The 25,576-nt window shown below is 41.0% G+C and overlaps 2 protein-coding genes across 8 annotated transcripts; both read left to right on the top strand.

The window, feature by feature from the left end:
- Positions 1 to 5,009: 5,009 nt before the first annotated feature.
- Positions 5,010 to 16,256, top strand: LOC311112230 (uncharacterized protein). 7 transcript variants are annotated; one of them, XM_084155266.1, is made up of 9 exons: positions 5,010 to 5,089; positions 5,220 to 5,285; positions 9,776 to 9,814; positions 10,298 to 10,342; positions 10,554 to 10,607; positions 11,252 to 11,359; positions 13,133 to 13,249; positions 13,459 to 13,512; positions 14,274 to 16,256. In XM_084155266.1, exons 2-9 carry the CDS (start codon positions 5,225 to 5,227, stop codon positions 14,300 to 14,302), a joined length of 507 nt encoding a protein of 168 aa, XP_084011392.1. In that variant the 5' UTR covers positions 5,010 to 5,089; positions 5,220 to 5,224; the 3' UTR covers positions 14,303 to 16,256. The 7 variants fall into 7 exon arrangements, with proteins under 7 accessions (XP_084011392.1, XP_084011395.1, XP_084011393.1 ...); XM_084155267.1 differs by having other exon boundaries at positions 5,038 to 5,089; positions 5,223 to 5,285; XM_084155269.1 differs by lacking the exon at positions 9,776 to 9,814.
- LOC311112491 (glycogenin-1-like) lies at positions 16,201 to 24,243 on the top strand (the record flags this gene model as incomplete). Its single annotated transcript, XM_084155625.1, has 8 exons — positions 16,201 to 16,214; positions 16,630 to 16,837; positions 17,952 to 18,114; positions 18,493 to 18,619; positions 18,775 to 18,988; positions 22,000 to 22,173; positions 22,684 to 22,830; positions 23,922 to 24,243. The coding sequence occupies 8 exons, from the start codon at positions 16,201 to 16,203 to the stop codon at positions 24,045 to 24,047; spliced, it is 1,173 nt and encodes a 390-aa protein (XP_084011751.1). The 3' UTR covers positions 24,048 to 24,243.
- Positions 24,244 to 25,576: the final 1,333 nt, after the last annotated feature.

Below are 25,576 nucleotides of genomic sequence, written 5' to 3'. Positions count from 1 at the left end.
GTTATATATTGCAGCTTTAAGACGATACAATAAATATTTCATTAGGCCTTCTTTTGAGGGCCTAGTTTTACCCAAATACAGTGGCCTGAAACTCATAGTTTACAGGCCACATCAGGCTTTCAAGTCACATTATGCTGGCTTGCAAAGTTATGTATAAATTCCTATTGGAATCCAGCCAGAGTGGGGATATCCAACATTTTGAATTTTTATTCACCCGTAACCTGCATTCAGAATGACTGCGAGGGTTGGGAAGAATAACATATGAGACTACCTAAAGCATCTAAACTGGAACAACCATTTCAGTAAAGGGTGCGATAAGTCCAAGTAACATATTGGAATAGTTTCGGAAAATGTATGTTATTTATATTTGAGTAGCATAAGATTAACTAGTTATCAACATACATGCAAGAACATAAATATTGAAACAAACAATTCTAAAACTCAACCAGCAATAGAGCATGCTGGGAAATACACTATATATACAAAAGTATGTGGGCACCCCTTCAAATTAGTGGATTCGGCTATTTCAGCCACACCTGTTGCTGACAGGTGTATAAAATCAAGCAGACAGCCATGCAATCTCCATAGGAAAACAGAAGAGCTCAGTCACTTTCAATGTGGCACCGTCATAGGATGCCAACTTTCCAACAAGTCCGCTCGTCAAATTTCTGCCCTGCTAGAGCTGCCCCGGTCAACTGTAAGTGCTGTTATTGTGAAGTGGAAACGTCTAGGAGCAACAACGGTTCAGACACGAAGTGGTAGGCCACACAAGCTCACAGAACAGGACCGCCGAGTGCTGAAGCGCGTAGTGCGTAAAAATCGTCTGTCCTCAGTTGCAACACTCACTACCGAGTTCCAAACTGCCTCTGGAAGCAACGTCAGCACAATAACTGTTCGTCGGGGGCTACATGAAATGGGTTTCCATGGCCAAGCAGCCACACACAAGCCTAAGATCACCATGCGCAATGCCAAGCATTGGCTGGAGTGGTGTAAAGCTTGCCGACATGACCTTAACCCCATCGAACACCTTTGGGATGAATTGGAACACCAACAGCGAGCCAGGCCTAATCGCCCAACATCAGTGCCCGACCTCACTAATGCTCTTGTGGCTGAATGGAAGCAAGTGTCCGCAGCAATCTTCCAACATCTAGTGGAAAGCCTTCCCAGAAGAGTGGAGGCTGTTGTAGCAGCAAAGGGGGGACCAACTCCATATTAATGCCCATGATTTTGGAATGAGATGTTCGACGAGAAGGTGTCCACATACTTCTGGTCCTGTATTGTATGGTTTTGGTTCAACTCTGGTTATTAACACCAACATTGGGGTTCTTTTACACAGCTGAGTGTTCATTTAACTCTAATTTAAATGTATGCAGGCTTCCATTTATTTCAAGAAGCTTTTAGACTTCTGAAGAACAGTAGATCCACATCAAGAACCCCACACTTAAGTCAACGGTTCTTTATCCAGGCAAGAGTTATCCAAGGAACCTTAAGAGCTGAGGAAGAACCTTTTAAGAACCTTCTTTTTTTCAGTGTGGGTGGGAAGTTCAGACTGCGTGGAATTATTAAATGATACTTTTTATTTATTGTAGAATAGACTACTGGGGGCAGTAGGCCTAAATTATTATCCAACAATATTAATAGGCTATATGCTGAGTGTCTGCATCAAAATGCTTTCTCTTTGAATTCAATGCAAATATTTATAGAGACGGTTGGGATTTTGTTATTGCAGCGTTATTACATCTAATGTTGGATACACAAGACACAGTATAAGGTCAAATGAACTAAAATATCAAAGCAGAGCTGTTTTAAAGGTAAGAATTTACAGGACATTCCGCAGAATTGAAATATTCATAGAATAAAATCAGTCCCATCTATTCCCATCACGCTTTCCAATTGTGGATGAACCAAAATCAGAATCAGAACCAGAAGGATTAAATAGAATTTCAAATGTTATCGATGCCTCCTCATGTCTCTATGAATTGTCAACGGTGTTTTTTGTTGGATGACCAATAACGGGACATTTGCGAGGGGGATAAGGGTGACAAGGATGCTTCAAAACCGTGTAGCCTGATCCTCCTTCCCGCCTTCTTTGTCACACGATAGCAGCTTGCCCACTAATATACGTTTTACTGAATTATAAAATATTATTATGACAATTTCCTAGAATGAATGCCAATAGAAATTAAGGGAAACATTTCCCCTGCTTTGCAATAGCCTACCTCATGCTAACACGAATGTGGCGCAACACGTTGGAGATAAAATTCAATAGGCTATTCAGCCTACACGATACACATGAAAGGAACTGCACATATTTTACTCCACATGAGCAATATATACAAACGATTTCCATGTTACGGTTGGTTAAATGACGCACCTTGAGCTTATGGTCAGAGCACTCAAGACGCGCCGCTGGACTTACCAAAGGGTCACCCTGGCGCGTCTCCGTATAAGCTAAAGTCGGGGTATCGTCTGCTTTTCTCACGATAAGCGTCAGATTCCGTGGTCGCAATCCACGTCTCGGCATATATACCATAGTATTACATAAAGAATGAGTAAGATGGCAAAAATAAACAAAGCCACTAAGATCGCCTTGTTAAATGGAGACAAGAAAGACTGCATGTCAGCAGCGAGGCAAGAGAGGGGGAATAAACGGGCTCTGTTGCTCCGGCTCTTATGAATGAAATGATGGACACGTTCTCTGCACTCTACAGCACCCGACCTAGTCCTCCTTGGCGTCTGCATTGATGCGTGCCAACTTGAAGAGTCAGACTGGCAGGCATCCACTGGCCTATACATTTGTCCTTAGAGACCTCAACATTCACTGAAGCAACACAAATATGATTATAAATCATTATAGATAGACTACACTGGCCATGATTCCATAATCCTCAGATGTTGATAAACTGAGACGATTTCAAATCTCATTCATTTTTTAAATAATAAGGCAACAATTATTTCAATATCGTGCTCTGTTATTCGATGTTGGTTATTTTCCTATTATAGACTATGCATTACATCGATTAGGCCATAGACTACTACACACTATTTTACAAGATGAGAGGTTGTAGTATAGCTGCCAACTACATTATTTCTCAATACCATTTTCACCATGGCTTGTTGCCACATTCTCTTCGCTTTTACGCGCACCGCACAATATGGAAAGGCACCTTACAAATTCAAGTGAAACCCATGACATCTCGCTAGATGGCACAATCGCCCGGTTCAAATAGCCAAGGTGTTATCAGAGCAGTGGCTATTTTAGCGTGTAAATCTTGTTGGGGCAAACAAAAACAAAAATGTGGGATGAATGCCAGCAAAGCCACTACACAACACAACACTAAACAATACATGAACTGCACTATAACGGTGACAAACGGTGCCCACAAACTGTTAGGGCCTACATAAAGCTGTCCCTACTGCAGAGTCCCAACAGCAGTCCCAACATTTTACCACTGCTACGCCTGGCTATCAGCGGAGCCTTGTCTGGCAGCGAGACAATTCATTCAGCCTCATGTACTGCCTTTACATTTTTTTTGCTGATATGGCTGACTTGCTTAAACAAATGTGGTTTCTAATGACAACTGAGATGTACAAACTATGGCATAAGGGGACGACAAGCGGATAAGAGGCTATCCATAATTTCGATTAAGACATTAATGAGCGAGCTAAGACGGACGTAATCAATATAACTATTTGTTTAGCACTTTTGAAATGTACAGTGACAGAATTCAGAACATGGGCCGTTCTTACAGTGTTATCCCTGTACACCAAGCCAGAACCGTAGGATAAATAAAGGGGGCATATAAGCAGACAATGAAAGCTCTTACAATATTTGATGATTATATTTATCTAAAATAGGTTATAGGCTACATGTGCACCACCAAGTCAGAAGAGTAGGCGACATTAAGAGGGGAAAATATTCCAAATTATTAGGGTGAGGCACATGGGCTACTAACAGCTTACTACACAACATACACTTAGTAATACTTTCTTAGCTACAGTATATATATCTCCCTGGCATATTACATAATTTATGCAGCAGCATACAAAAATTTTTTGGACTCACCTTGTTGTGCTGTGCTCACTTGAACAGGAAGGTGGCGTGGCGGTCCTTCGTTGGAAAATTTAGTCATCAAAGTCTGGTGTTCTCTGGATTTATGATGCTTTCAAGACAACTGGGAACTCGGAAAAAACAAGGTCGAATCATGATGAGGTCAGTGATCTTCAGGTAGTAGCTCTAGAAAGAGGCCCGAGTTCCAGATTTACAATTCCGAGTTGGATGACTGTTCAAAATGTATTTTCCCAGTCGGAGCTCGTTTTTCCCGAGTTCCCAGTTAACTTGACTTTAGTGAGTTCAAGACTCCACAGTTTCAAGTTAATAGTTGTTTTGAGCGGGGCACAAATCATGCTTCATTGACAGCATGGCCAATGTTGAATGTTTATCATTTTAAACTTGGAAAAGAGACCCTTAATCCCAGATGTGGGACCACGCAGCCACTCCACTGAATAGCAGGCTAGTGATTGCTTTGCAATGCTTACAGTTAGCCACTGATTCCTTCCAAACCACTCACTGTTGAATTTGTGATTTCCAATTTGTTGTGCAATGTTTATGTCCATTGGCCGATGAACACGGATACGTTTTATCTATACATTCTCTTCATTATTTATCTTCATATGACAAGGATTAAAAAGGATTTACCAGTAGATTGTTGACTTGATTCATGATGATGACTGCTAGCTAAGATTTTGAAAGTATTTTTAAATGTTTTATTTCTCCTTTATTTAACCAGGTAAACCAGTTGAGAACAAGTTCTCATTTACAACTGCGACCAAGATAAAGCAAAGCAGTGCGATAAAAACAACAACACAGAGTTACATATGGGGTAAACAAAACATAAAGTCAAAAATACAACAGAAAATATATATACAGTGTGTGCGAATGTAGTAAGTTATGGAGGCTGTGACGTCATGAGTGGCCAGGGTAACGCCTTTATTTTATGAAGTTACCACACCACGCCACCCTGACTGCTCTTTCATTCGTGTTGGAAATTTGACTGCCAATTTGTAACTGGAGAACACTCGAGTTCTGGTAGGCAAGAAGGACAGCACCGCACATTGACACACCCTAAAGTTACCGATTTATTTTGACAAAATAGCCATATCGATCCAGCATCGGATAATTCAGGAAAAAAAAAAAAAAAAGTTTTTTTCCTATTCAGCAGACATGAAATCTTGCTTATGGATTGCCTTGCTTGTAACTCTGGCTATAGGGACGAAAACACAAGGTAAGGTTTTTTTCCACTCAAGATACATAACTAACCCATTATTAGGCCTATTATGATACTGATAATAATATGATGATAATAACGATCAGGACTATTGTTTTTTACTTGTTGTTTTTGTTGTTGTTATGTTGATGTTAACGTAGGCCTATTTAAAGTTATACGTCTAGCTTAGGCCTATCCTTTGGACAAGGTACACACAAGATTGGCCTAGAAGTAGTAGAAATACGTTTATAGATTTAGACAAGAAAATAGCCTGGGAAACTCCCATGTCTGCGCCCCCCTCCCCCATGTTATGTGCTATGTCTATTTGGGTTAGGGCACGTGGCTGTTGCATGCATTTGTTTCCCATCCCACTCATCCGTGCAGTTTTTAGTTGCACAGCTGAGAATGACATGCGGTTACCGTAACAGCAAGGCAGTATAACACTGTTACAAACGTGTAGGCTACTACAACGCTTGTGTACTTCTTGTACAGTTTTATAATCACAGCTCTCAGAAGAGTTCTGACTCATCTTAGTGTGGTAGTATATGACTCAAGGGTGGGTCTAGTCTGCCCTTTATAGTCAGGGTAGTGTCTTTGGCTCATAGGGAAGCACATGTGCATGCAATGCTAACTGGCACAACTGGGCACAACTTTGAAAAGCAAGTGTGAAAGGCACAGAGAGAGTGTTTTGTTTTCTAGCAGGATTTAATTGCTGAAAGGTAAGGGTGGTTTGCAGAACACAGTTCCCCGTACTGCATACTAACAACTCTTCTCGCTGAAGTTTTTCTTCTTTAAAGACACTTTCAAGCCAAGGCCCCCTCTGCCAACTTTATTTTCTTTGTAGGCTCTCTGTAGTGGTGTGTCTGTTGAAAAATAATACAGATAAAAAGTAGCTCCAATAAGCCTTTTAAAACCTCAAACTGCAATGCAGGAAATGTTAAACTTGTAGTGTATTTAAGGTTTAAAAAGGCTTCTGAAGTTTGTAATTTCCACTTTGAAATTTCAGACTTTATTTTCCTTCTAATCCACATAATAATTCACATTTCCTGTTGCTGCAGGATTATTTTCCTGCTGTAGAAAACTGGCTCAAATTAAGATCATACATATGTAGGCCTATAAGATATTGGACTTTGAAACACTTTTTAGCCTTATAGCTCCTCTGTGAGTTATACTCAACACCCAATGAACATAACATTCTAAATATATTTCCTGTGTGAGACAGGCATGCAACCCCAAACCCCTACCCAGATGGGCACGCTGTCTTCATGATGACATGTGATGCCTAGATTTAAAAGCCAGACTGAACTGATGAAAGACTGTTTTATACTACCCCATCATTGCCTCAAGTGCCCAGTACACAGTGAAAATAATTAGTACGAGTGGGTTATATTTACTTAGTTGATACAGTTAATAGTTTGTTGGTCTTTCTTCTGAAAGTACACTGTAAAACCATGACACGTTGATAACCTAAATGTCAGTGTTTACAACTTAAACATTAGGCATTTAGATTAGCGAATAAGGTTTCTCATCTTAAACAAAGGCATTTAGAATGCAAGATTAAACATGATAGTCAGCTTTTTCCAGTCAGTTTCCAACCAGGAGAACGCATCAATCTCTTAAGTATTCTGATTTTAAACACTACTGTTTACTTTCCCATCATCCTGTTTAGAGTGCATTTAGTAATTAGAAATTGATGTGTCTTTCCATGCCTTTTATTCAGATCAGTGTTAGGAATGTCTTTCACCATACTGGTCAGGACATTTGATTCAAGAAATCTTTTCAATCACGTGTTGTTGTTACTTGACTGTGTTGAGTTCATTTCTGTTAACTTGCTCTGAGTGAAAAAGACATGGGAGGGGCCTCATTATCATATTTACCAGCATGCTTTGTTGCAGGTTGATTTTTAGAATAGTTTGTTTAAAAATCTGTTTCCTCATACACATTGATTTTTGTTATACTATACAAAGATAAATAACTTAATAAAAAAAATAACTAATCCAATCTGTGAGGGGTTGGATTTATTGCACCCGTTACTGAGATGGTTGTTCTACATTTTTTTTTTTTTACATTTTAGTCATTTTTAGCAGACGCTCTTATCCAGAGCGACTTACAGTTAGTGAATACATATATATATATATATATTTTTTTTTTATACTGGCCCCCCGTGGGAATCGAACCCACAACCCTGGCGTTGCAAACGCCATGCTCTATCAACTGAGCTACATCCCTGCCGGCCATTCCCTCCCCTACCCTGGACGACGCTGGGCCAATTGTGCGCCGCCCATGAGTCTCTCGGTCGTGGCCGGCTGCGACAGAGCCTGGATTCGAACCAGGATCTCTAGTGGCACAGTTAGCACTGCGATGCAGTGCCTTGGACCACTGCGCCACTTAGTTTAGATGGTTTAGGTCAGTGGTTCCCAGTAATTTTTGGTTACTGTACCATCAACAGAATTTGCTCTGCCAGGAGTAGCCCTGATTAGCCCTCAAGAGTATTTTACCAGTAGGCCGATGGCCTCATGAGTCTTCTCAAGTACCCCCTGTGGATAGGCCAAGTAGGTCCTAGTACCCCTGGTTGGGAACCACTGGTTTAGGTTGTCTTGTTTATGAAGTCCTTCACCGTAGCAGTCATTCTGAGTGCAGGTTGTGGGTGATAAAATATTCAAATTCTTGGATATCCTCCCTCTGGCTGGATTCTGATAGGAATTACTAATCACATTACAAACCAGCGTATTGTGCCTTGCAGGTCTGATGTGGCACATAAGCCAAGATTTTCAGACTACAATGTTGAAGATAACTAGGTCATAACTAAAGGTCTTATGAAATGTACACTGAGTGTACAAAACATTAGGAGCACCTTTCGTACTATTGACTTGGACCCCCTTTTGCCCTCAGAACAGCCTCAATTTGTTGGGGCATGGAGTCTACAAGGTCTCAAAAGCATTCCACAGGAATGCTGGCCCATGTTGACTCGAATGCTTCCCACAGTTGTGTCAAGTTGACTGGATGTCCTTTAGGTGGTGGACCATTCTTGATACACACGGGAAACTGTTGCGTGTCAAAAACCCAGCAGCGTTGCAGTTCACCTACTACCATACCCCGTTCAAAGGCACTTTAATATTTTGTCTTGCCCATTCACCCTCTGAATGGCACACATACATAATCCATGTCTCAATTGTTTCAAGGCTTAAAAACCCTTCTTTAACAGTTCTCCTCCCCTTCATCTACACTGATTGAAGTGGATTGAATATGTGACATCAATAAGGGATCATAGTTTTCACCTGAATTCACCTGGTCAATCTATGTCATGGAAAGAGCGGGTGTTCCTAATGTTTTGTACACTCAATGTATAATATGTGGTGATAAAGGGTTGAATTGTAATTGAAACGCATTAATTTAGGCAGTCACTTGGTGAAGGTTTCAGGATTAGAAATGATTGTGTTTCAATTACAATTCAACAACCATGTCTCTGTCACTAACAAACACAGTCATGGGTGGGCATTTCTCACATTCACTCGAAAGGCATGCTGGGAAATATGCAAATACAGCTTTACTCCCTAGTGTTAAAACAACACATTTTACATTTACATTTTAGTCATTTAGCAGACGCTCTTATCCAGAGCGACATACAGTTAGTGAGTGCATACATTTTCCATACACCCCCATTGTTTAGTGTTTAAACCTAAACGCCTTGTGCTGAATAAACGTGTTCATGTGTTTAAAAAGTGTTACAATGCATAAACATGTTCTGGTATTTACAATCTAAACACTGTGACGTGTTTTCATTGAAAGTCTAAATGCCTTGACGCGTGTTAAAACGTTTTTCAGAAAAGTGTTAGTTTAGTTATGTGTTCAGATCCTAAACACTTGGTTTTACAGTGGAATAAGCAACTATCTGAGTTTTCTGCTCAGTTTCACTTGAGACCTTATTCTTATACAGTCAAAGGTTCAGACGCAGTAAGCAAATGTATTCAAACTGGGAGGCCTCTATTTTAAGTGGGTTGAATAATTAGGTAATTAGTTAATTAGTTAGTGTGCTAGTTCAGTCTTAGCTTGGTTAATTCCCAAAGGTTTAACTACAGCAAAGGCAGAGTAGAGAAAGTAGAGTGTTCTAGGAGACAGCTCTCCGGTTTCAGCTGCCTATGAGTCATTCAAATATAACACTGTGGAAGTCAGCAAGAAGCCACTAGCAAGGGAACATAGACAACTCATAAGTCCCAACTCATATGACTCAACATGAACCACATCAATAACCACTTTAAAGAAACAGAATATGAGCACAGAATGTGACTGTAGGGTGGCCCAGCCCCCGAAGGGACTCTTACCAACTGAATATTAGGATTTCCTTTGTGTAGTCTTAGGAATTCAGCCTTCTCTGTGTTATCTTTCCATCCCCATATTGTCACACTTCTTCAAATACCCCTCTACATGACCAGATTCTTCTGTGTTGACAAAGTGTTATAATAATGTACTAAGCATAAATACATGTCATTACATTACTTCATCTCCAGGCGGTGGATTTGATCTATTAGATGCTCTTGGTCCAGAAGGTAAAATGACACATTAATAGATGTTGATGGGTCCCTCTTTGTCTAAGCTGGTGTTGGGTTTTCCTCTTTACCATTCTATATATCAGACTTACATTTGGTTACTCTTCTCAATCAACAGGTAGCTGTGTTAAGTCTCTCATCAGCTCGTTGGTGCTGGGATAATAAGATTGGATCATTCCTTGTCTCTGATTTATTTTTCACTGATTTGCTTTAAGAGTTTATCCAGTTTGCGATTTGGGTGATACATTTATAACTGCATCAAATTGTATAGTTATACTGCTGTTGTATTCAGTTATATTCAACCAGTCACAACTTTCAGCAAATCGCAACCTGGATCACCTTATTCTATTCTGCTATATTTAGAATACTTTTTCCTTTCCTGGCTTTAAAGTAGTAGACTGAAAGGTGAAAAGCCTGGGAATTATAGTTTAAAGTTTAGGCTTTTTTAATCCATCTTCCTTGATTCACCCTTTCTCCCCTTAGAGCCTGAGAAACCAGCTGGGATCCCTCCTAAAGAAGGTGGAACTGGTAAGGCATCTATGGCTGACAAATGTTAAATAAATATATAGCTCACATGCATTTCAACTAAGCTTTTCTTTCTGTTCTCTCAGATGATTTAGATCTTCTGGATACATCAATGTGTTTATTTAATGTGTTCTTAACTAAATATGTTGTCCAATTATTTGCCCAATGTGGAATACAATGCTCTTATAGTTGATATACTTGATGTCCTTTCCAGATCCCAAACCTGCCCCTCCTCCCGCACCTGTAGATCCCAAAAAACCAGCTGGAGGTAAGTAAATTAACTCAACCAGCTGAAGTAACACTCATCACTTGTAATTACAGCATCCATACTATTTGGAATCAGGAATCTAGCTATCAGATTATTGAACACAGTAAGACGTTCTGATCAGGGCATAAAGTTAACACCCGCCAAATGCGGGTAGATTTAGGTATTGGGGGGAAGAATGTCTATTTCACCAGCCACGGTGTTCAATTTGCAGGTCTCTACAGTGCGAGCATTACATTTGTGAATAGAAATAGTCAAAAGTCAAGTATGAGCACATTGGATTTATTGCCAGAAAATGCTGCAGTAGCTGTTTTCAAAATATTTCTGCTGTTTTGTTTCATAGCTGCTAATCGCAGAAAGAAGTACGAATCCTATATCCCACCTCACGCAGTAACACTGCCTGGCAGGAGAGCTGTGCACTCAGAGCGAAGTGCTAATAGATTCATTTTTGGAGGTGCTGCGCACAGGCATAAAAGTTGGTCTAATTTACTCGTGTTGATATCACAAGTTTACTGGAGAACTGAGACCAAGTAGAGACTTTGGACAGGGTGGATATGGTATAATAAAGGCAGTTTATTCAGAGGTAAAGATATCTGGAATGTTTGGTGAACAATGTTGTACCTTTATTCCCAACAATACTGCCGCAGATGGCAGCTTGACTGTCGCCCTGGAAGGGTTACGAACTCTTAGTGGCAAGATGAAGAGCCACTCAGGGGTGGATACTTCAATGTGGGACTCTTGGAAGGATGCGTTTGGTAAATATAAAACGCTTGTTTCTTCTATACTTGTATCCATCTCTGTTTTTGCTGCAATTCTAGTGCTTTGTGGATGCTGTTGCATTCCATGCATACGGACGCTGACAACCAGGATTATAACCACCGCTATTGATCCAAATCCTGCAGATAACGGTCAGATGTTTCCTTTGCTTGCTATTGACGATGCTGACCAAGGATATCTGGATGATGAATAGCATTTAAGCTTTTTGTCACGTCTCTGGTGAGAAGTGAAGAGGGGGAATCAAAACTTTATCTTCTGATAAAGTTTTCCCTATTTTGCCAATTGCACTGTTAGCTTGTGTCACGTCTCAGTGAAGAGGGGGAATTAAAGCTTTATCTTCTGATAAAGTTTTCCTTGTTTACTGTTACTTGGTCACGTCTCTGGGGAGACGTGAAGAGGGGGATTTGTCGTAGTAAATATATTTGTCGTAGTGAATATGGAATGTGATATGTTGAGTAAGATGTTGTGCTAAGATCTATTTAGGTCAGGAGCTTGTTTTGTATACTCGAAAGGCTACAAAGTGAGATGTTGTCCTCGTGTTTCTTGGCTATTTACATTGTTTTGTTCACAAGCTCGGTTGTTTTTCAACTTTAGTTTGAGGCTGCTACTTCAACTGATAGCCCTAGTCAGATCCCAAATCTCACACACACAGACACACATGACACAACTGGAGTTTCCCTGTTACCAAGGTAACCTCCCTTAAAGGGGCAGCTGAACATTTTGTCTCATCTAATATTTTGGTTAAAATTGAATGAAATTGAGCAATATTTTATTTTATTTTATTTATTTCACCTTTATTTAACCAGGTAAGCCAGTTGAGAACAAGTTCTCATTTACAACTGCGACCTGGCCAAGATAAAGCAAAACAGTGCGATAAAAACAACAACACAGAGTTACATATGGGGTAAAACATAACATAAAGTCAAAAATACAACAGAAAATATATATACACTGTGTAGCAAGTTGTAGCAAGTTATGGAGGTAAGGAAATAAATAGGCCATAGTGCAAAATAATTACAATTAGTATTAACACTGGAATGATAGATGTGCAAGAGATGATGTGCAAATAGAGATACTGGGGTGCAAATGAGCAAAATAAATAACAATATGGGGATGAGGTAGTTGGGTGGGCTAATTTCAGATGGGTTGTGTACAGGTGCAGTGATCGGTAAGGTGCTCTGACAACTGATGCTTAAAGTTAGTGAGGGAGATAAGAGTCTCCAGCTTCAGAGATTTTTGCAATTCGTTCCAGTCATTGGCAGCAGAGAACTGGAAGGAATGGCGGCCAAAGGAGGTGTTGGCTTTGGGAATGACCAGTGAGATATACCTGCTGGAGCGCAGACTACGGGTGGGTGCTGCTATGGTGACCAATGAGCTAAGATAAGGCGGGGATTTGCCTAGCAGTGATTTATAGATGGCCTGGAGCCAGTGGGTTTGACGACGAACATGTAGTGAGGACCAGCCAACAAGAGCGTACAGGTCACAGTGGTGGGTAGTGTATGGGGCTTTGGAGACAAAAACGGATGGCACTGTGATAGACTACATCCAATTTGCTTTCCATTGGTGTGAAACTAGGCTACAGCCTCATGTGTTTTTGAAAAAAAGGCAAGTTATGCAACATGAATAGCCTCACTCACACACACTCTCTTTAATAGACTTTTCTAAGTATCAATCAGAGAGAAAACGTCTAGGGTAACCTTAACAACTAAACAACAACAACAACAATGGATCTTTTTGTTGTGTACATGTAGAAGCTGGATCTGGTCAGATCGCTGGCATAGTGAGTGGAATAGGAGTGGCCCTTCTTGGTGCTGCCTCCTGCTACTTTGCCTACCAGAAGAAGAAACTGTGTTTCAAGATTCAGGGAGGTGAGTGAATGGGACTGGGATACATACAGTACAGTATGTGTAGTAGTGGATACAAGGTTGCCCTGGCTGTAGACGCCTATATGGCATCTAATAGAAGTCTACAGCCATGTCTCAGGGCAAGATACAAGGGTCTAGAGGTCCCGCTATAAAGTTGTCTGTGGCACATAACATGTTCTTCGATGTAAATGCTTATGTATTTCTCCATTCAGGTGTAGACCCAGAAAGTGGAAAGAACGCACATGGAGCTCAGTCTGATCCCCAAGGTAAGTACTAGTTATTACACGATCTCATTAGTCCTACTCTCTCTCTCTCTCTCTCTCTCTCTCTACTACTCCAATATACTACCTATACTATCTACTACCTTCATATATACTGCCTATATTTTCTACAGCCTTCATATATACTGCCTATATTATCTATTACCTTCCTATATACTGCCTATATTATCTACTACCTTAATATATACTGCCTATATTATCTACTACCTTCATATATACTGCCTATATTATCTATTACCTTCATATATACTGCCTATATTATCTACTACCTTCATATATACCGCCTATATTATCTACTACCTTCATATATACTGCCTATATTATCTACTACCTTCATATATACTGCCTATATTATCTACTACCTTCATATATACTGCCTATATTATCTACTACCTTCCTATATACTGCCTATATTATCTACTACCTTCATATATACTGCCTATATTATCTACTACCTTCATATATACTGCCTATATTATCTACTACCTTCATATATACTGCCTACCTACTATATCCATCTAGTATTCCTGTTCTGTTTTCCTACCTTTTCTCTGGGTGGGTCTTGCTTCTCCTCTGTTTCTTTACTTCTCTCTGGCCTCCTTTTCTTTCCTGCAGATTAGGGCAAGGGAACCCTTGGAAAAAGGTCTGCTGAGAAGGGTTTGAAGTTATTTTAAATTACAATGTATTTTTGTGTATTTTTTGTGAACATAACATAACCATTATTTCTGTGCTTCCTCTGATTCCAGTGATGAGCAACTTGCTCAGGTCATCTTAACTTCGATCAGATCATCATAGAGGAACTGCACCTTGAGCAAAGAAACACATTCTTCCATCAGCAGGTATCAACTGTCTGCTGGGGGACTTCAGTGGGCAAAAAAATACAATAAAATATACATATTTTTTTCATTTGTCTTTCATTTGGAATTTAACATTTGGAGAATGTTAGTTATATGTTTTCTTGTTTTTTTTTTGCCTTATCTAGCTGTGTAAAGACACTTAGATAGATGTACAACTTGAATACATGTTTTTTGCAGTGAAAATGTATTGATACTTTTCATTGTATATTGTTCAGTACCAAACAATTGTCTTTCAATATGCTGATGTGATTTTTCATCACATTCATTACTTTTCATTTCATACTTTAGTAGGTCTAGCTAGTATACATAACTGCATTTTACATTTGACTGTTTACATTGCAAATAGCTTTTGTTGTATTTGTTTTACTTTAACTGTCTCCATGTATATTCGATTCAATTCTGATTGGCAGTAGGATCCCTCGTTTCATAAAATGTCAGCGCTTGTTTTAAAATATAACCCAGGCGAATCTGTAGTTACACTAATCAAAACAAACCATGCACACAAATGATAATTTTATAACATGGCACCTTCATGTAATTATTAACTGGATTCAAATTTAATTGAAGGATTTACAACTTTAAGGTATAATGAAAAAAGTGTCTTAGAAAAGGGATCATTTTGGTGGAGATAAAAATAATGTGTAGGGTACTATTTGAGATGAGGATTAGATTCAAGCGGAACTTTTAGCTGCATCACATGTTTTGTCATCTAGTAAGTTAATTGTTTGGGGTGCAAGCCACTCGTTAGTGTGTATGTGAGGAAAGATACCGTAAATGCACATGGTAAATAGCCAGAAATGTTTAAAAAAATGCATTGTGCATGTTTATTTGCAAAAAAACATTTATACCGAGAAGTGGTTATTGTATGTTTTAAGTTATACTTGTTTAAGATTTGTATGTATGATTGCTTGATTTCTGATGTAATACAGATATGAATAGAAATTGATACCTGGGGTTGATACCAAACTACACTGAACAAAAATATAAACGCAACATGTAAAGTGTTGGTCCCATGTTTCATGAGCTGAAATCAAATATCCCCGAAATTTCCAAACGCACAAAAATCTTATTTCTCTCAAATTTTGTGCACATCCCTGTTAGTGAGCATTTATCATTTTCCAAGATAATCCATCCACCTGACAGGTGTGGTATATCAAGAAGCTGATTAAACACCATGATCATTACACAGGTGCACCTTGTGCTGGGGACAATAAAAGGCCACCCTAAAATGTGCAGTTTTGTCACACAACACAATGCCACAGATGTCGAAAGCTTTGAAGGAGCGTGCAATTGGCATGCTGACTGCAGGAATGTCCAACATAGCTGTTGCCAGAGAATTGAATGTTAATTTCTCTACAATAAGTCGCCTCCAACGTCGTTTAAGAGAATTTGGCAGTAAGGCCAACCGGCCTCACAACCGCAGACCACGTGTATGGTGCCGTGTGGGCGAGCGGTTTTCTGATGTCAACTTTGTGAACAGAGTGCCCCATGGTGGCCGTGGGTTTATGGTATGGGCAGGCAGGCATAAGCTACGGACAACGAACACAATTGCATTTTATCGATGGCAATTTGAATGCACAGAAATACTGTGACGAGATCCTGAGGCCCATTGTGAGGCCCATTTTTTGTAAGGTATCTTTGACCAACAGATGCATATCTGTATTCACAGTCATGTGAAATTCATAGATTAGGGCCTAATTTATTTATTTCAATTGACTGATTTCCTTATATGTAACTGTAACTCAGTCAAATCTTTGAAATTGTTGCACGTTGTATTTATATTTTTGTTCAGTATAGTAAACCAGCATATTCTACCATGTCACTTGTGCTGTAAATACTAATGAAGAATGTGTATAAAAGCGCTTCTGCTTTTTTGCTGTGTGATGTATGGCATTTTTGTTCTCCTTTAACTTTCAGTACATGTAATTAAAACATTTAAGGAACCGTAACTGAAAAAGTAGGACTGCTTATTCTTTACCAATACAGGAAATCATTTGTTGGCTTAATTGATCGTAGTTAGTTGTTTTGTGTGCTTTGAAGGAGTTTGATTCCTTCTCTGAAAGACGATGGAGGGCTGTCGATAATGTACCTTATTGTTATCAAAGCTATCAGACAAATGCAGTATTTGGTTTCTCATCAGTTAAGGGGGCATTAGATTAACTGGATGGAGTCTTTTGCAGTCCTGGGTGCGCTGTGGACCTAGTGTATTTCTTGTGTATTGAAGTCATGTAAAATCAGATTTTAGTTGTAGTAAATCCCCTGTGTTCCCTCCCCACAGTGCTGACCTGGGCCATGTGTTTGACCAGGTCCTGGTAGTGGACGTGCTGGACAGTGTAGACCAAGCACATCTATCCTGGCTGGGACGACCAGAACTGGGGGTCACTTTCACCAAGCTCCACTGTTGGACCCTCACCCAATACAGCAAATGTGTTTTCCTGGATGCAGACACACTCGTAAGTGTACTGAAATCTCCCTAGACACCACTTGTCTCTAATATAAACACCCACTCAATAATCAATTTGTTTTAAAACCAAGGAATCAATCTTACTATGTCAAAGCTTGATCTTTACCAGCAAATCAATTTTAATATTTGAGTTGTGCAATATTGATCTGTAACTAACATGGACCCAAACATAGTTATTGAAAGGTAAATCAGTACCTAACATGAATGTTACAATCGCCATTGGACAAACCGTCATATTTTTGCTCTGTAAAAAGAAGTACAGAGGGCTTTTCATGTGCTGCAGAGATAGGCGTGTTTGGTTTGAGTGTCAAGGCCAAGCAAATAGAGCCCCAACTGGTCACAGGGCCATGTAGGAAGTTCAACTGAAAATGAATGTCAAGGTAGATGTAGGTGGGTGTGGTGGTGGAATCAGGCGCAGGACGCAGAACGTTAGTCCAACAGACTTTAGTGATGCACACGAAAACAATCACAAACAAACGCCCTGAGGCGAGACTCCGCACGTAGGCGAAAATAACGGGCGCACTAACAGGTGCGACAAAAACACTCCAAACAATGGAGAATATAGCTAAACCGAGCAAACAGTAGAAATCCAGCCTACCGGCATGACAGTAAAACAATCACACACAAACACTAGACAAACACAACGAGAACTTATAGGACACTAATTACACTAAACGATAACAGGTGTACAACAATCAGACAAAAGCAAACGAACATAGAAACATGCAACGGTGGCAGCTAGTATTCCGGAGACGACAAACGCCGAAGCCTGCCCGAGCAAGGAAGAGAGGCAGCCTCGGCCGAAACCGTGACAATGAAACATAATGAGCACATCCAAACATAAACCAGCAATACCATACAATCATTATGAACTCTCGTTATAGAAAACTTCCAAAAGTATGTGCTGTACCTACAAATGGCATCTTGACACTTGATCTGGAACTTGACGTTGATCAAATCTGTGTTCATGTGGCAGAAAATGTCCAACATATGTCCTCTGTACAAATGGCATCATAAACTTGACCTTGACTTTGAGTTTTGATATTTTTTATGTACTAACCTGCTCTGTTTCCTATTGACTCATGACCCTCCCTGGCCTGTAGGTGCTGTGTAATGTGGATGAGCTGTTTGAGCGTGAGGAACTGTCTGCGGCCCCTGACCCTAGCTGGCCGGACTGTTTTAACTCAGGGGTGTTTGTGTTCAGGCCCTCTCTGGACACCTACGGCAGGCTGTTGGAGCATGCACGACAACACGGCAGCTTCGACGGTCAGTCAGAACCCTTACCCTTGCTTCAAGTCCACATCCCAGTTCAACCCTAACCCTAGCCTCAACCCTAACCCTAGCTTCAAGTCCACATCCCAGTTCAGCCCTAACCCGCAACGCTGACCCTAGCCCTTTAACTGTTTCTTCTTGAAAAACATTTGGAAAATGTTGATGTTGATGAACTTGATGTTCATTTAGGAAATTACAGAGCTCTACCACACGGTTGAGAAGACCAGCAATGCCATATTAGAAATGCAATTTGCATAGCAATTTTACTTATCTCAACAATATTACAGTACATAAATGACTTTACTTCTTTAATGGCTCTTCCTCATGATATGTGCTGACAGTAACTCTACTGTATACCCACTGTGTTTTCAGGTGGGGACCAGGGCCTCTTAAACACATTTTTCAGTGACTGGGCTGTTAGAGATATCAGTAAACACCTGCCTTTTGTGTACAACCTCAGTGCCATTGCAGTCTACACCTATCTACCTGCTTATCAAGAGTGAGTATTATTTTACTTCAAATGGATAATTTCAGTAAATATGACATTTCTCTGATTGAAAAAGCATATTTTGTACCACAAGCCTGACTCCAACCCTGCTACTGTTTTTTTGCCTGATGTTGACCATATTGTACTGTTATCCTGGTCCCACACAGATATGGTCACAATGCTAAGATTGTCCACTTCCTGGGTTCAGTCAAGCCATGGAATCAACGTTCTAACTCACAGACCAATCAGCACACCAACAGCCCCCTGGAAGAGTTTGTTTACCAGTGGTGGACGGAGTACTCCTACTTACTTCTCCTTACAAAGACAATGTCCCATCAAGAACCTGCTGTGCCAATCCAACATGCTGGGCCAAAGCAACATGTAAGACGCAGTAGAATTGACTCATGTATTTTCCTCATACTGTATATGCACTCTATAACATAACCACATACAAAACAAAGTGTAAATGTCTTAGCATTGCAGTGTCATGTACTGTATACTGTGAACTAACATAGTGCGTCACAGCAGAGCTTATACAACATTTGAACATTTAGGTACAGTGCCTTGCAAAAGTATTCATCCCCCTATTTTGTTGCATTACAACCTGTAATTTAAATGGATTTTTATTTGGATTTCATGTAATGGACATACACAAAATAGTCAAAATTGGTGAAGTGAAATGAAAGAAATAACAGAAAAAGTAAATAACAGAAAAGTGGTGCGTGCATATGTATTCAACCCCTTTGCTATGAAGCCCTTAAATAAGATCTGGTGCAACCAATTACCTTCAGAAGTCACATAATTAGTTAAATAAAGTCCACATGTGTGCAATCTAAGTGTCACATGATCTGTCACATGATCTCAGTATATATACACCTGTTCTGAAAGGCCCCAGAGTCTGCAACACCACTAAGCAAGGGGCACCACCAAACAAGCAGCACCATGAAGACCAAGGAGCTCTCCAAACAGGTCTGGGACAAAGTTGTGGAGAAGTACAGATCAGGGTTGGGTTATAAAAAAATATCTGAAACTTTGAACATCCCACGGAGCACCATTAAATCCATTATTAAAAAATTGAAATAATATGGCACCACAACAAACCTGCCAAGAGAGGGCCGCCCACCAAAACTCACGGACCAAGCAAGGAGGGCATTAATCAGAGAGGCAACAAAGACACCAAAGAGAACCCTGAAGGAGCTGCAAAGCTCCACAGCAGAGATTGGAGTATCTGTCCATAGGACCACTTTAAGCCGTACACTCCACCGAGCTGGGCATTATGGAAGAGTGGCCAGAAAAAAGTCATTGCTTAAAGAAAAACACGTTTGGTGTTCACCAAAAGGCATGTGGGAGACTCCCTAAACATATGGAAGAAGGTACTCTGGTCAGATGAGACGAAAATTGAGCTTTTTGGCCATCAAGGAAAACGCTATGTCTGTCGCAAACCCAACATCTCTCATCACCCCAAGAACACCATCCCCACAGTGAAGCATGGTGGTGGCAGCATCATGCTGTGGGGATGTTTTTAATTGGCAGGGACTGGGAAACTGGTCAGAATTGAAGGAATGATGGATGGCGCTAAATACAGGGAAATTCTTGAGGGAAACCTGTTTCAGTCTTCCAGAGATTTGAGACTGGGATTGAAGTTCACCTTCCAGCAGGACAATGACCCTAAACATACTGCTAAAGCAACACTCAAGTGGTTTAAGGGGAAACATTTAAATGTCTTGGAATGGCCTAGTCAAAGCCCAGACCTCAATCCAATTGAGAATCTGTGGTATGACTTAAAGATTGCTGTGCACCAGCGGAACCCATCCAACTTGAAGGAGCTGGAGCAGTTTTGCCTTGAAGAATGGGCAAAAATCCCAGTGGCTAGATGTGCCAAGCTTATAGAGACACACCCCAAGAGACTTGCAGCTGTAATTGTTGCAAAAGGTGGCTCTACAAAGTATTGACTTTGGGGGGTGGGGGTGGGGGGGGGTGGTGAATGCACGCTCAAGTTCTGTTTTTTGGTCTTATTTCTTGTCTGTTTCACAAAAAAAAATATTTTGCATCTTCAAAGTGGTAGGCATGTTGTGTAAATCAAATGATACAAACCCCCAAAAACTCCATTTTAATTCCAGGTTGTAAGGCAACAAAATAGGAAAAATGCCAAGGGGGGTGAATACTTTCGCAAGCCACTGTAAATATTTGCATTTGACAGACTGCATAGTGGGACTACATTTACATTTACATTTTAGTCATTTAGCAGACGCTCTTATCCAGAGCGACTTACAGGAGCAATTAGGGTTAAGTGCCTTGCTCAAGGGCACATTTACGTCATTTAGCAGACGCTCTTATCCAGAGCGGCTCACAAATTGGTGCGTTCACCCTATAGCCAGTGGGATAACCACTTTACAATTGTTTTGTTTTTTTTTTGGGGGGGGGGGGGGTAGAAGGATTACTTTATCCTATCCCAGGTATTCCTTAAAGAGGTGGGGTTTCAAATGTCTCCGGAAGGTGGTGAGTGACTCCGCTGTCCTGGCGTCGTGAGGGAGCTTGTTCCACCATTGGGGTGCCAGAGCAGCGAACAGTTTTGACTGGGCTGAGCGGGAACTATGCTTCCGCAGAGGAAGGGGAGCCAGCAGGCCAGAGGTGGATGAACGCAATGCCCTCGTTTGGGTGTAGGGACTGATCATAGCCCGAAGGTACAGAGGTGCCGTTCCCCTCACTGCTCCAAGCACCATGGTCTTGTAGCGGATTCGAGCTTCAACTGGAAGCCAGTGGAGTGTGCGGAGGAGGGGGGTGACGTGAGAGAACTTGGGAAGGTTGAACACCAGACGGGCTGCGGCATTCTGGATGAGTTGTAGGGGTTTAATGGCACAGGCAGGGAGGCCAGCCAACAGCGAGTTGCAGTAGTCCAGCCGGGAGATGACAAGTGCCTGGATTAGGACCTGTGCCGCTTCCTGTGTAAGGCAGGGTCGTACTCTCCGAATGTTGTAGAGCATGAACCTGCAGGAGCGGGTCACCGCCTTGATGTTGGCGGAGAACGACAGGGTGTTGTCCAGGGTCACGCCTAGGCTCTTCGCACTCTGGGAGGAGGACACAGCGGAGTTGTCAACCGTGATGGCGAGATCATGGAACGGGCAGTCCTTCCCCGGGAGGAAGAGCAGCTCCGTCTTGCCAGGGTTCAGCTTGAGGTGGTGATCCGTCATCCATACTGATATGTCTACAATGTACATCCTATAGAGAACATGTGTGTTTTCTCCTATGTCTGTTGTTCTTACGCAAATGTACCACCGAGAGAGATCAGAGTCCAGTACTCTTGTCCCCGTACTCTTCTCCTCTCTACACACCTCTACCAACGTACCTTAGGTGGTTCTCAACAGTACACACCATCACACTTTTTTTCACAGAGCCAGGGGAGAGAAGAAGAGAAGCCAAAGGGGAGAGAAGAAGAGAAGCCAAAGGGGAGAGAAGCTACAGTGTCGTTGATAGAGGACCTCACAGAATCATTACTCCGAGAAGTCACTCTGCTCACAGAGGAGAGGAAGAAGAGGCCCGATTCACCCACACAGCCAGGAGAAATGGTTAGTCTTTAACAAAAGGTGATAGAGCTTTTGCCTCTGCATTATCTATTCATTATGATTATTAATTAGTTATGACTTAGGTGTCTGATAGATCTTTATCCTAGCTCCGAATTACTATCAGCTTGAGGGATTTTGCGAATTTAAGGTTATCGCAGTGGCACACTTAAGGTTGTGATTCTAGAGGCTGTGCACACCCTGCCAATGTCAATGCATCATAGGAAGGAACAGTGTGAGAAAGTGACTGAAATGCTTTCTCAAAACCTATTGAAATCTGACTCAGTGACCTATATGATTGAGGCCATTGCTGTCAATACTTGCAACCTGGTGAATACAAATCAGTGGGTACTAATTACCCACTCTAATAGTAAATATGTATCATTTAACTATAACAAATCTTAAAGTGGATGCATGTCAAATGCTTACAATTTTAGTTGTCTTGGTGTCTCTAGCGCATGTTGTTGTGGAACGACCTATAACTCACTCCATGTGTGGTTGGTCCCTGTCCTACAGCGTACCCAACATCAGGATGTATCTACGGGGGAGGAGGGAGGAGCTGGAGACAGAAAAGCCAATCAGGACCCACCTGGGCCCAGTGAGGAGGGGTCAGAGGTCACTGAAACAGCCTCCAACACCATGGAGGATCCTGCCACTGAACCTGTACGTCACCTGTCTACACTAACATACACTGAGTGTACAAAACATTAGGAAAGCTATGATCCCTTATTGATGTCACTTGTTAGCTCAGCTGGTCCTCTGTAGCTCAGCTGGTAGAGCACGGCGCTTGTAACGCCAAAGTAGTGGGTTCGATCCCCGGGACCACCCATACACAAAAAAAATGTATGCACGCATGACTGTAAGTCGCTTTGGATAAAAGCGTCTGCTAAATGGCATATTATTATTATTATTATTGTTATATTCACTTAAATCAGTGATGAAGGGGAGGAGACAGGTTAAAGACAATTGAGACATGGATTGTGTATGTGTGCCATTCAGAGGGTGAATGGGCAAGACAAAAGATTTCAGTGCCTTTGAACAGGGTATGGTAATAAGTGCCTGGCGAACCGGTATGAGTGTGTCAAGAACTGCAACGCTGCTGGATTTTTCACGCTCAACAGTTTCCCGTGTGTATCAAGAATGGTCCACCACCCAGAGGACATCCATCCAACTTTGGGAAGCATTGGAGTAAACATGGACCAGCATCCCTGTGGAATGCCCCGACGAATTGAGGCTGTTCTTGCAACTCAATGTTAGGTAGTTGTTCCGAATGTTTTGTACACTCAGTGTATAGTTAAAGCCTACTATTAGGAACTGATTTAAGAAATTATCGATCTATCGTTCCATGTTTAAATGATCAACATTGTTGTTGGCAAAATACACATTCCTACTGTAGTAACATCCTCTGCTGGTGCACAACATTATTAACACATTTGACCTCACAACAAAATATCACACATCGTATTGCTTCAAGGCCTCCCAGTAACTATTCCTTAGTCATTTATTTGTATGTCCCTCATGTCTCCATCTTTCATTTTTCATTACTCTTCTGACTGATGGTGAATGGAATAGATACCTAATCTATTTTTGTTATCATCTTGGTTATTTCTAATATCATTAATCATCTTGGTTACTTATCTATTATATAATCTTGGTTATTTTGAATCTCTTTTATCATCTTGGTTATTTCAAATGTATTTTTTTGTTACATCTCAGTTATTTCCTGAAATATTATCTTGGTTATTTCCTTGTAGACTGCTGCAGAGACAGAGGAGGATGATCTGGAGCAGCGTAGGCTATGGGAGGATGGCCAGGCTGACTACTTGGGCAAAGACGCTTTTGACAACATCCAGAAAAAACTGGACCGATTTTTAGATTAGTAGCTTGTTTTGTGTGGCAAGATACTGTAGCAATAGTAGTGGATACTCATGTTCATGTTTATGTGTGTTATGTCTGTAGTGTAGGCTACCACTCTAATAGGGTTTTCTGTGTCTAAATTAAATTGTCTTTATGTTGCCACTAGAGGGTACTGTGGCTTTTTAAATAAAGCACAAAGTTAAAGTCACAATCAACTCCAACAGCCCTATAGGGGTCATGATAGTCTTGCATAGACTCCAGAGAGTAGGGAAACTAGGGAAAGAATAAGTAATATTGGCCTCAGGGATCCTATCCATAGATGTTGTTGGATCAATATTCATCTATAGGCTTGTACACCCCTATTGTCCTAGGAGAGAATGGTAGCCCTCACTGTGAGGGTCTGGGAAAGGCTGTGTAGGCCTACAGAGGCTAAGGAGATATAAGGTCAGTACAGAACTGTTAACTCTATTCTGAAAGACTAAATACAACCTCAAACTGAATAGAATAATAACTTATTCCAAAACGTATAGGCTACTTACAGTAACAAGCCCTCCTTCCCGCTCACTATCTCTCTAGTCCAGTCCGTTCCAGTCCTTCATCTTCCCATTTGGAGAACAGCAGCAGCCTTACGTAACTTAAGGCTGCACTTAAATGGACTAATCAGCCACACCTTTAATCAGTGAAGTGGGGCCAGCTGGCTGTATTCTCTACCAGTTATTCAATAGCATTGACATCACAATAACCCTCCTAAAGAATTTCACTACTGCCTGAGGCTATTTGCTTTGACAATCTCTTTTATTTGACACCCAGATGTTTTCTCAGAATTCTATAGCTTACATTAACTGTGCTATCCACCTACCGAGGTTTAAACTCTAGCAAACTGCATGCACCGATAAAAACAGGAGCTTCAGGAAATAACTCAGAGGGTGGAGGCGTGAGGAGCGAAATCTAGAGTATATTTCAGTTTGTTTCCTTTTGTTTACTCCCCTTAAATACGTTTCAGTGCTAGACACTCAGCGTCCCGGATCAGTGCCCGACCTCACTAATGCTCTTGTGGCTGAATGGAAGCAAGTGTCCGCAGCAATCTTCCAACATCTAGTGGAAAGCCTTCCCAGAAGAGTGGAGGCTGTTGTAGCAGCAAAGGGGGGACCAACTCCATATTAATGCCCATGATTTTGGAATGAGATGTTCGACGAGAAGGAGTCCACATACTTCTGGTCCTGTATTGTATGGTTTTGGTTCAACTCTGGTTATTAACACCAACATTGGGGTTCTTTTACACAGCTGAGTGTTCATTTAACTCTAATTTAAATGTATGCAGGCTTCCATTTATTTCAAGAAGCTTTTAGACTTCTGAAGAACAGTAGATCCACATCAAGAACCCCACACTTAAGTCAACGGTTCTTTATCCAGGCAAGAGTTATCCAAGGAACCTTAAGAGCTGAGGAAGAACCTTTTAAGAACCTTCTTTTTTTCAGTGTGGGTGGGAAGTTCAGACTGCGTGGAATTATTAAATGATACTTTTTATTTATTGTAGAATAGACTACTGGGG

Source organism: Coregonus lavaretus (assembly GCF_964263955.1).
Source record: "Coregonus lavaretus genome assembly, chromosome: 38".
Taxonomy (NCBI): domain Eukaryota; kingdom Metazoa; phylum Chordata; class Actinopteri; order Salmoniformes; family Salmonidae; genus Coregonus; species Coregonus lavaretus.
Note: the sequence above shows the minus strand (reverse complement) of the source record. Positions and strands in the feature narration are given on the sequence as shown.